The 12,240-nt window shown below is 41.6% G+C and overlaps 1 protein-coding gene across 7 annotated transcripts in view; it reads right to left on the reverse strand.

Moving 5' to 3' along the window:
* The window catches only part of LOC117517175 (collagen alpha-1(XVIII) chain-like), a 114,937-nt gene that overhangs the window by 39,820 nt on the left and 62,877 nt on the right, over positions 1-12,240 (reverse strand). For all 7 annotated transcript variants that reach the window (XM_034178146.1, XM_034178152.1, XM_034178129.1 and 4 more), the window contains 3 exons: positions 3,444-3,985; positions 1,050-1,130; positions 891-950 (listed from right to left, as the gene is read on the reverse strand). In XM_034178146.1, the coding sequence (XP_034034037.1) occupies positions 891-950; positions 1,050-1,130; positions 3,444-3,985 (683 nt within the window). The remainder of the gene's footprint in view (positions 1-890; positions 951-1,049; positions 1,131-3,443; positions 3,986-12,240) is intronic.

Here is a 12,240-nt window from a genome sequence, read left to right on the forward strand (position 1 = left end):
ACGCACGTTCAAGAATAATGTTCCGTCGTTAGGTTCTGTCACATTGTGAATGAGGTGAATTGTCTCCACACACGCACACCCATATTCATCCAACCGTCAGTTACTGAACAATTTGGATCACTCCAGTTTGCTCCTCAAAATCCACAGCAGAAGAACTTTGTGACTGCATGCTTAGTTGGGCTTTGTGCCATGGAGTGGCACAGAAAGGAGGAGGAGATGGAGAGAGCCAGATGTGTGGCTCCACGCAGCTCTCGTCTCGTTTTCCCAAACATCAGGCACAGCAGCAGGTGGAACACCTGCATGAGCAGGCTGAGGAGCACTGGAACAAGACTTTTAGCCAACTTGGCGTCACTGTCCTTCTTCAGCATACTGCAGCAATAAAACTGAATGCGGTGCAGCAGGGTTTAATTGTGCGCACGTCAGAGAAGAACGCTGTCACACTCTATTAAGGATCACCACAAATCAAGACGGATCAACACGCTGAGTTGCGACCTCCACGACATGAGATGAAATGAGGGTGGTGCGTGATATTCGTGGAAGATTTTTTGACAGCCAAAAACATGCTCCACGAAAATCACAAATATCACACACCAACACGCACTCTTAAGAAACCTATTCAGATGCATTAAGTCACGTTAAGAATGTCAGGAATGTGATGACGCAACTATGACATTCGTAACGCGTCTTAAAGAAAACCTGTAACTGCACATATTTTAAATACGTGTGTAGCATGTAATTTTGTTTTAATTTTAATGATATGTTTGTGTCATACATCAGTATTCATTTAAAGCTACATGAAAAACATTTTATTGTGTATTTTTAAATGTGAATGATTTCAGCGGCAAACTGGACTGTGCAGAAGTTTAATTTCTGAGGATGATCACAATGACCTGCACTGTGTGTCCACTCTGCCTCCCGTCGCCTTCACCGCTGCCAAAGTCTCCCGAAGCCTGAGGAAAGAAAATTAAAAAAAAAAAAAAAAAAAATCACATAATCAAAAGTATTTTAACACAAACTTTATCTGAGATGTCAAACAGCTGAATACTCACGGAGTCGGAGTCGTCTTCGTCTTCACACAATCGCTCTGCTGCCCGAGGATCTCCCACTAGTTTCAGATCCACAATCTCACCCTGAACACACACACACACAGACACACACTCGCTGTGATGACAAGTCGCAGGGTTGGCGGTGAGCTTCCTGTTGCCAAAACGTGTGAAATAAGAGAGAAACCGTTCACACATGTATCAGCTGCTTTTGGGGATTTTTATGGACGTCATGAGAACAGACCATGGAGAATCCTTTGAACCTTCTGATCATGTGACCACAAAAATGTTATTTTGGATGAATAATCACAGGAACGTGTCAAAAATAACGTTTTTGTCATCTTCTTCAAAAGCTATGTGATCACCAAATGTAGTCATCTGGATCCTTCTTGTAAACTTAAGGTCAGAGGTCAAAGGTGAGAGAGGTTAAGTACTAGATTTACTTGGGATGGAGATGTGACCTGACGTCGAGGTCAGGAGTGCACGTGCAGACACACCTGCTCCGTTAGCTCACAGTGGACTACGCTGGCATCTGCACGTCCCTGATGGGACGTTAGCCGGAATATTCACGCCTGTTTTTCATTAATTCCCCTCAAAAATGTGACCAACAATCGTCTCTTCATCACTTCAGTATTTCCTCTGCTGCCCTTGAGTTTACACTCAGAAAACAGCAGTTCACTCATCTATAGTCACTAAAACATAAACTCTGTGAAACTGGATAGTTTGTTATTAAACACCTAAAATATATGAGTCTGAGGAGTACTGAATTCACACAGTGATGTGGAAATCTGTGTTTAAATGAACTAAGAAGCAAACTACACATATTTTGTTTTTTTCAAAATGTTTGACGAAAGTAACCGATTAGCTCTGATTCCTGTCCACGACTGGAACCCTCAAACAACCAGCAGGAGTTAGAATGGTGTTTCTGCCTGGTAAACTAAAAAACTCATCTGTAATTTCACTAAATCACCAGACGGTGGCACTACACGGAACAACAAAATCGTATTCCGGTGCATAGTACGAGTTTGAACAGGATAAGGCATGCTAACAGCCTTAAACTGCTCCCGTTTTGTTCAGGGTCGCCACAGTGCATACAGCCAGATCCGCATTGGTATTTGGCAGCATTTCCTGTATGTTTGTTTTGTGAATTGTTTAGTAATTTGTGTCTGTAGCATGGCCCAAGCAGAGGGTCACCCCTCTGAGTCTGGTCTGCTTGAGGTTTCTTCCTCTGAGAGAGTTTTTCCTTACCACTGTTGCTCTGGGGGTTAGTAAGATTAGACATTACTTGTGTGAAGCGCCTTGAGGCAACTCTGTTGTGATTTGGCGCTATACAAATGAAAAATAAATAAAAATGAAGAAATTTGGCACAAATTTTACGCTGGATGCCCTTCCTGATGCAACTCCAGTTTTACCTTGAGAAATACACACAGCCGCCGGTGTTCCAAAGAGGTCTCCCATCCAAGTACTAACCAGATCCCGCACTGCTAAGCTTCTGAGATCTGACAGGATTAGGTGCTTTGGTGTTTCAGATGTAATTCCACAAAATTTCCAGATGGGGGCAGAATACAGGTTAACAACCCAAGATTCCTACATAAAGTGCAGGGGTTGGAACTAGACCCACTTCCAGTGTGTGAGGCGTCCTTGACGGGGGGTGGACCAAACATATTGGTGGCACACACCCCTTCTGAGTGTGGCCATCAGGGGGCGCTGCAGAAACAGTGATGGAGTTGTTCCATTGCAAAAGCTTCAACAAAAGCTTTTTGTTTTTTAAATATTTGTATGGTGCGTGATGATCATCAACACTGTCGTACTCTACGACAACACGGGTATTCACCCGATGTTCAGAGTCAGGATTCAATGACTCTGTTGCCAGTTCATAATTGATATTTTTATCCAGACTGGGCAAATGATTTCTCAGCTGCAATACCAACAAGTGGTCAGATAATGGCAGTAAAAACTCAGGCGGACACATACATTAGTGTGGTTTTTGAAAGGTTTTCCCGATAAATTGGTATCATGCCCACTTTTAAAATAGTAATTTTTGCAACACACATCAAGACATGAATAGTTACTAACATCACTCACAACAGGGATTGATAGAAACATCACAACACATCCAGTGGAACGCCTGCTGAGATCTATCTCCAGACAGACACAGGGGCCAGTCAAATGTACTAACTAATGGAAATTAAGACTAAATTTTCACATCCCGAAAGCAGTGTCTTACCTTTTTGTATGCTAAACGTCCCAAAACCAAAAGTATGACATCTTCTCTGATTCAACGAGTTGGAGAATTAAAAAGCAGGTAGTTGGTTTCCGAACAGGTTTTAAGAGTCTCAGCCCCAAAGTGAACCCAATCTGCTGCTCAAATCAACCTGAATCCTCTTGTCCAAACATTACCTGGAACTTGTCCCCATCAGCTCCTCCTGCCTGACCCACGAATATCCCCGCCCCGACGTCCAGCTCCATGGGGTCTGGCGAGCGCTCGAACGTCACCACCTGAGGCTCGGACTCACAGCCCTGGTAGAAAGACACCTGGTCCTCGAAGATAGACAGAGAGAAGCGGGTCCAGCTGTCCACCAGGCTCGGCACGTCAAAGCTCGCCGCCTCATATGAGGACTCGGAGTCGGGCTCGGTGTAGAAGAATTGCACCTTCTGGCGGCCGGACTTGACCTCGCTGAGCTTGACACCGATGTACATGATACTCTGAGGTCCATCGGTAATGGAGAAGAGGACGGAGGAGGTGCTGGTGGTGGGTTTGAGGTAGAAGACCAGAGAGAAGTGGCGGTAGAAAGGGTTGGGGACGTAAGCCAGAGCCGGCTGACCTGACAGCACAGCAGGGGTGAAGATGTAGGCTGTGGTCCTGCCCGGCCCGTAGTCCATGATGACCTCTTCTGGTGGTGGGTCACCAATCAGCTGGAGCAAAGAGACGCCGCTCTCCTCTGCAGGGGAAATGGAGAAAGACGGATCAGCAGACTGAAGAACAATTTTGAAGAAACTTTGCTTTCACGTACTGATATGGATGACATGAGTAAGATGAACGTTCGATATGAAACAAGTTCATCAGAAGAACCTTTAATTTCAGTTTGTCAGTATTTATCAGAACGTCAGGAAGAGGTTTTTAGTTATCATCTGACCAAAAAAAAAAAAAAAAAGTGATCTTCCACAGCAGGTATTGTTAGCATTTGTGTGTAACATCACGAGCATTTAGTGTATTTAATACTGTGAAAACGTTTTAGGCACACTCATTTTTTAAGAAAAAATGAATAAACACACACACAGACAAACCTGAAATGTTTACAAACTCCTGTTCCAACAGAAATCAATTGTGAGATTTACTTTTATTATTTGCATGTAATTAAAGATACATAGAACTACACATAATATTTTTTTAATTAATAACCTAGAAATGATTTTTAAATAAATATATAACTAATGTTTTATCTTAATTTATTTTTGTGGCTACAAAGGCACCTGCTGGCAGTCACTCAGTAAATAAAATCCAATTAAATGCAGCCTGATTTTCTTTTTAAAAAATTGCTGGACACGACCTCATTAAAACATTTTAGGGTGATTCTTTAACTACGGGCACTATTGGCCTTGTAAATGTAATTTCCACCACACCATTGCCTTACAATATAAAGTGCCTTGGGGCAACTGTTTGTTGTGATTTGGTGCTATATACATGTGCTCTGATGTCACTGTTTATCTCCATAGAAACTACCCAAACAATGTTTCATACAAACTGTTTAAAGGGACATTACAGTGTTGTGGTGGAAAATACGGCAATAGTGTGGGACAACTACATTTTGTTTAAAAAAATCACAACAGTTGTATGACATTGAATACCCCAATTATGTTTTGATTATTTTACTGATATTTTATTCAGAGATATTTTAAAACATTAAAAAAACGTTTTTTTTTTACCATTCATTTTTATCATTGAAGATCAAAAGTCTGGGTGTGGGACAAGCACAAAACGGCAATATTTGCATATAATAATGCTGAAAAAAGGTGAAAAAGTCATCATAGACTACTAGAACAAATTTCTTAACACACTTTCATTGTAAAGATAACTATAAAAGTGTGAAATGTCCCCTTTTTTTCTGTTTTTCATATGATCAAAGGACATAATAAGTGCCCGTAGTCTAAGAATCACCCTTTAAAGGTGAAAACTGGTGACATTGAGCAGCATTTCATTTTTTTTTAAGTTTAATGGACCTCAAAACCTGTGCACGTTTAAAATTAGAATCTAATAAAATGATAGAAAAGATCAGTAAATTACAACCTGTTTGAAAAGAAACATTCAAAAGCTGGTGTTTGCTCACCGCATATTTTTTGTTGCATTTTAATATTTAATGCAGAGCTTCTTCAGTGCAATAGGGGACGCTGTTTTGAATTTGAACTCTTAAGGAAAAACCCAGTCAATGGTCAGTACGTTTAAAGAATAAAACGGATGAATTTATTCATGACAAACGCTGTTATGCAAGTTGGCAAATTATTTGCAGAAACAAAATTAAGCAGCAGTTCTGGGAATGAACATTTCATTCTCATAACTCGGCACCAGGAAGGAGAAACTTTTGGAGGTTGGCGGTACAAATCCACCCACTGGTCTCCTGAGGCTGATGTGTCATCTCAGACCCTCCAGAGAAACTGACCACAAATCAGGGTTTGTGGATTAAAGGGGCACAAGGGAGCGGAAAGCACCAAGTTTCCCAAACTCTGCAGATTAAAATGTCTTAAAGCAGCGCTGTCATACACACAGGGGACAAACAAAGGATTGTAATTTAGGAAAGGATATCTGTCAGTTTGATCTCTTGCAACAGGACAAATCAGTGTTTATCACATGAAATAAACAGACTATACAAATGTCTCCAGACTGTTTAGATGAGGGACAAAATACATCAACACTGGCAGAAAAATATCATTTATGATGTGGGAATATATATAATTTTTATCCGAGGCTAAAAGATGGCCATTGGATATTGAGAAGACTTTGCACCTGTCTGTCCATCTGTCTGTCTGTCTGTCTGTGCTCAGCATAACTCCAGTCCTATTACTGCCAGGGTCTTCAAATTCACAGGGACCATTCTTGAGACACAGACCTTGGACAAGTTCAAAGATGGCTAACCTTGACCTATGTTAAGAGGCCAAAAGGTCACAATCTGTTTCCTATTTTTACGCTCCTATGGTGGCAGGTATTTTAGCGTTGTGTTATTACACTTTACCTGTGTGAAAATGTATTTTAAAGCTACAGTGTGTTAGATATGCTCCCCTCCCCTCCCCTCTCTGCTCCCCTCCACAGCATGTCTTTTTCCTGGTTCTCTCCCTCAGCCCCAACCAGCCCCAGCAGAAGACTGCCCCTCCCTGAGCCTGGTTCTGCTGGAGGTTTCTTCCTGTTAAAAGGGAGTTTTTCCTTCCCACTGTAGCCAAGTGCTTGCTCACAGGGGGTCGTTTGACCGTTGGGGTTTTACATAATTATTGTATGGCCTTGCCTTACAATATAAAGCGCCTTGGGGCAACTGTTTGTTGTGATTTGGCCCTATATAAAAAAACTGATTGATTGATTGATTGATTGATTGATATAGTGTCATCTATTGGTGAGGTTGTCAATTACATTATATCATGTGTCACAGTTTTGTCAACCTTCATGTTTTCATTTTCTTTCATCTTTGGTGATGGAGATTCAGCAACATGGACACTCCTCAGTTTCACAAAAATGAGGGTGTCAAACTTGTTAACCTACGCTACCAACCAACAGGCAGTGTATTGACAAGCAATGACTACTTCTCTTTTTTTCAGTCTTCCATCGGTGCTGCAAAATGCAAAAGGTGAAGTAAGTTTGTCCCATTTGGGCTACTGTATCAACAAGGTGGTGCAACATGGTGGTCTCCATGAGAGGACCCCTTCCCACGCTGATATGAAGGGCTCATTCTAAGCACATTTATTCATTGCTGCAGGTAATTATACATTAATGACTACATGATTATGAATGCTATGTTCCATTTATGCTAATAGACGCACCTAAATCCTGCATACTGTAGCTTTAAAGTCTATCTTGCTGCTGCATTCACAAATCACACAACCATCACTGCCAATGTGATGAACACGTGTCTTTGACCTGCAGGATGAAACTCATGCAAATATAAGAAAATGAAATAAATAAATAAACCCACAAGCTGGGATCAAACCCCTGACCGACGTTCTCGCTGAGAAGGTATTTGTGTACTGACTCGTTGTTCTGGCATGTCATGGCTGACACGGAATCTTTGCTCCAGACCAAACATCAATTACAGAATGCTGAGAAAACAGATTAAGTGGCGGGAAAACAGACGGATACTTTCTTTGGCTTTTTACTCTGAAACTGAACAGAAAGTGATGCTGTATCACTGCGCTAAGACCAGTGTAAATTTTTAGAGCTGTGTATTTGGAATAAGCATCTTGCTTAATGCTGTTCTGAAGAGTCACAAGGTCACCAAACACCCCTGTACTCTGACCTCATGACTCCAAAAGCTCTTCCCAGGCTTCTCTCCATCTCAAAGGCCAAGCAACCAGAGACACGAATGCCACTGCAAAGACAAGCGAATATCGCTACAACTTCAGCACCTTCATCACAAACAGAAACAAGTTAGTGAAAGCCTGGATCTTCGTCTTGATCCAGTACAATGGCAAACACTGCCAAGGAAATCATTAAGGACATTACTGATCAGTAAATCACAAAATATCAGCAAAGTCCCTCATTTGTTAAATTACATGGTTAATTACTATCAGATTTGTAATATCTAGACTTTAAAACTCAGGATTGTAAGTAGTTGGTATGATATCATTTGCGCTGGTGTGTCAAAGAACATCTCGGTTGTGGCAATCCCTTAGTGGTGAGGAAGATAGTCTCTTGATCAATTCCCAAACGGGATATCTAGACCCAGGATCGATGAAGAGACACCTGTGTGTGTGGAAATGTTGTTACATGCTGACAAACACATGCTCCTTGACAGATCCTTAATCAAGCCCTGGTTACTGTAGCAGCCACTGGGCACACAAGGTCCTCAACATATTTCACCCCAACAGGTAATCCCCTACTAGATCCATTATCCAGGTGTCACAACGCGGACGAGGGGCTGGATTTTGACACCCAAAGAACATCTACTACTACAAGCAACAGGTTGGTCGTCATTGTGTCTCAAGGTTATGGAAATAGAGCAATATCTTCACCTGGTGGACATTTACCATTACTGCACATAGAATAGAATTAATGCAGGTACAATAGAATTTCGCCAAGACCTACATTTAGAAAATAGCCTGAATTTTACAGTTTTGGTATTGGATTTTTGACTTTGACTTTCCAGTCAAATCACTGTGGAGAACAAATTTGTATTTAAATGATGGAGTTTACCAGCAAAATGGATAAAACGAGCTGTTTTTCAGTTTCAGCTGTTTGTTTCAGAAACATGTCTCCAGTGAATGGAAGACCAAATGTGTTCCCCAAGCTTTGTGAAACTCCATTTTTGAGGAATCCTGGTAACGAACTGACCCTTGGTTGCAAACACGGCCTTACTGGTGGACGGGAATTAAATTCAAAGGTTTACGACATAATTGAATTTCAAGCCGAGCTCTGGTGCAGACTGTGAAGCTCTTCATCACTTTGGCTGGAAGTCAGAGATCAGTCAGCTGTTCTTCCAGCTCAGCTGTTCTCCAGAGCACAGATGGAAGCTGGCATTGACTTCCAAACGTGGGAACCCGGCTTACAAACTCCATCGTTATCCAAAACCAGATGGCTGCTCCTGGCTTCTTGCCCCGTTCCTGCGTCCCCACTGACCCATTTGTCCATGTTAGCTGGACCAGAACAACACACGGCAATGTTTCACAGTCCAGAGGGCATCAACGAACAACAATGACCTCATGTATTCTGTTACAGAGGATTAACTGGCATGTCGGTGTTTTCCAACATGGAACCGCAACGCCTGTTTTACTGGTGGAAAAAAAGAGATACTGCCAGTGCGTGTGTGAGAGACAGATGGATAGGAGGTGGCAGAGGAAGGAAATAAGTGTCAAATGTTCATGGGAAAGAAGTTCATGAAGGTCTCCAAGAGGCTGAAGCTGACAGTCCGTCCCAAAAGCCCGAGCTGAGCCAAAGTGCCAGTTTAAACATGCTGAAATATCTTCCTGAGATAAAAGGACTCCTCCAGAGGTTTCAGACATGAGGACAGTGGGGGTTTAGATGTGTGTGTGTGTGTGTGTGTGTGTGTTCCTTAAGCAACTGACCGAAGCTATGATAAAAAAAATGGGAATATGCACTAATTGTGCATGCACAATTAGTTAGTACAGTGCACACCTCAGCTCATTTGACTGAAATCACAGTCCTTAAATGTCCTGTGTTTACAATAAAAAACAAAACTGTGTATTAAAAATTCATGACTAGCAAATTAGTATTTGGCTTCCTAGACTGTGTTAAAATGCAGGAAAACGGCTATGGAGTTTTAAAATTTTCCGGGGGGAAGTGTGCGCCTGGACCTCCCATGTGTGGACGTGCATTCAACACATCCTAAATCCTCAAGACTTCCGCCCGACCCCCCAACCATTAGTTACATCCGCCCCCTGGAGGACAAAAAGCATGCACCAATCTGACTTTATCCTCATCCAATAAGAAACTCTTGGCATCAGCATTAAAACTTAATTTGATTCGTACCGCATCCTGGGTGTCCAGCAGGTCTCACAGTGGGATAAGGAGGTGGGGCTACCAATACGTAGGCCTGGGTTCGATTCCAAGTCATGCCATCTATGTCATCTGTATTTTCTTCAGCCCACCCATCTGTAAATAATGCTGGACTTGTCTGGGGAAGAAACGTGGCTATCATCTGCTTGATTATATATTATATACTGTATTTCCTTGATTAAAAGCTCAGGCTTTTATTTTTTTCAAACCATGCTCAGACCCAGCGCCTAAACAAGGCAGGCCTTTATTCAGAGCCAATTTTTATTCAGGGTCGACGATTATTAACAAAATACTGCCTGAACTGTAATATGGTGTTAAGTTTGACACATATAACCGGATGTAGCAAACCAAAGACAACCGCTTTAGATCAGAGCCCTCTGAGTGGCTGTAAACCCTCTCAGTAGCCCGGTTGAAATGATGGAGATTGCAAGGACTGTGATTTCTCACTTTTCCAGTTTCACTCCGTCCTCTCCCATCATATTTTAAACATTTTTGCAATGCGGTTGCTGATTACAATTTGATCATTGATCAAATACGTTTGGCAGAAAAGTCTGCAAATATGACTCACAATTCATGGAGAGAAAGTGCACATACCGTACTGTTGGTTTGGAGGTTGATGATTGTATAAAGAAGTGGAGTTTGTTGGGGGACAAACTGATCCAGAAAAAGCCACTGTTCCTGTGGTAAATTGTAATTGTAATTGTAAATTGTAATAAGTGTACCAACCAATTGTAATCTTTTTAATGCACATTATGCCCGGCGCATTTTTAAGGCAGGCATTTATTTTTTTCAAATGAGCCATTAAATGAGGCAGGATCCTATTCAAGGTCAGGTGTTTAATCAAGGAAATAGGTAGATCTAATTGGTGCTGATGATTCCCCATAGATCGTTTGGTGACTCCTGACTGTAATCAATCCATTACATACATATAACAGACTTTGCCCGCTTTATAAAGTCACAAAGATTACATTAGTAACACATGACGCCGTCATGGTTTAAGGCAGCAAGGTCCCCCTCCTCAAGCCAGCACATGTCCAGGCCCGTTTGAAGTTCACTAGTGACCATATGGATGATCCAGAGGAGCCATGGGAGAAGGTCATGTGGTCAGATGAGACCAAAACAGAGCTTTTTTGTATCAAATCCACTCACCATGTTTAGAGGATGAGAACAACCCCAAGAGCACCATCCCAACCGCAAAGCATCGGGGTGGAAACATCATTTTGGGGTTGCTTTTCTGCAAAGAGGACAGGACGCCTGCACCGTATTGAAGGGAGGATGGATGGGGTCATGTATCTCAAGATTTTGGCAAACAACCTCCTTCCCTCAGTAAGAGCATTGAAGATGGGTCTTGGCTGGGTCTTCCAACATGACAATGACCCCAAACACACAGCCAGGGCAACTAAGGAGGGGATCCGTAAGAAGCATTTCAAGGTCCTGGAGTGGCCTGGCCAGTCTCCAGACCTGAACTCAACAGAAAATCTTTGGAGGGAGCTGAAACTCCAAACCTGAAAGATCTGGAGAAGATCTGTATGGAGGAGTGGACCAAAATCCCTGCTGCAGTGTGCAAACTTGGTCTAGAACTACAGGAAACATCTGAGCTCTGGAACTGCAAACAAAGGTTTCTGTACCAAATATTAAGGTCTGTTTTTCTAGTGGATCAAATACTTATTTCTAAATGCAAATTAATTATTTAAAAATCATACAATATGATTTTCAGATTTTTTTTTTAGATTCTGTCTCTCACAGTTGAAGTGCACCTACGATAAAAATTACAGACCTCTACATTATCTGTAGGTGTGAAAACGTGCAAAATCGACAGTGGATCAAATACTTATTTGCCTCACTGTACATATAGCTGGTTTTGACTTTAACAGACAAAATTCGAGTTTTACTGTATATCTCATCCAGCTACATATCCTGTGTTCCTTTTGTTCCATTATCTCAAAATCAGAAATGGAACTATTTAATGACTGCATAATCTCATAGTCATCATCTGAAAAATGGTCGCATGTAAAATACCAAGTGACTTGCATTTGTCCGGTTGCGTCACATTTCCATCATTTAGGGTGAAATCCCACAAGAAGTTTGATTAATGCACAACTTTTTTTTATGCCAGCGGTTCACATGGATGTTTTTGATGTGTAACTTTACCTAATTGGAAATGCACATGACAAAACTAGATAAGCACATGACAGAAGCTGCCTTATACACAGTTCAAACTGTAGAATTTAGACTTCCAGAATTCTAGACTTTGGACAAACAGTCAATGACAACTCTCTCTGGAAAAGACTTATTTCAGACTTATCTCAGGCAATCACAACGAAAGGCTAAATAAAGTAAAACAAAAATGGCATCACTGAAAAATCTCATTTCAGTCATGGTTCTGGGTCAGCTTCAGACTATAATGACACATAATTGTGACACACCCACAATGAAGCTTCACAGTTCTAAAGAGATGCTGTGTTTTTCTGAATACTACAAATG

This window comes from Thalassophryne amazonica, chromosome 1 (genome assembly GCF_902500255.1).
Source record: "Thalassophryne amazonica chromosome 1, fThaAma1.1, whole genome shotgun sequence".
In the NCBI taxonomy this organism is placed as follows: Eukaryota; Metazoa; Chordata; class Actinopteri; order Batrachoidiformes; family Batrachoididae; genus Thalassophryne; species Thalassophryne amazonica.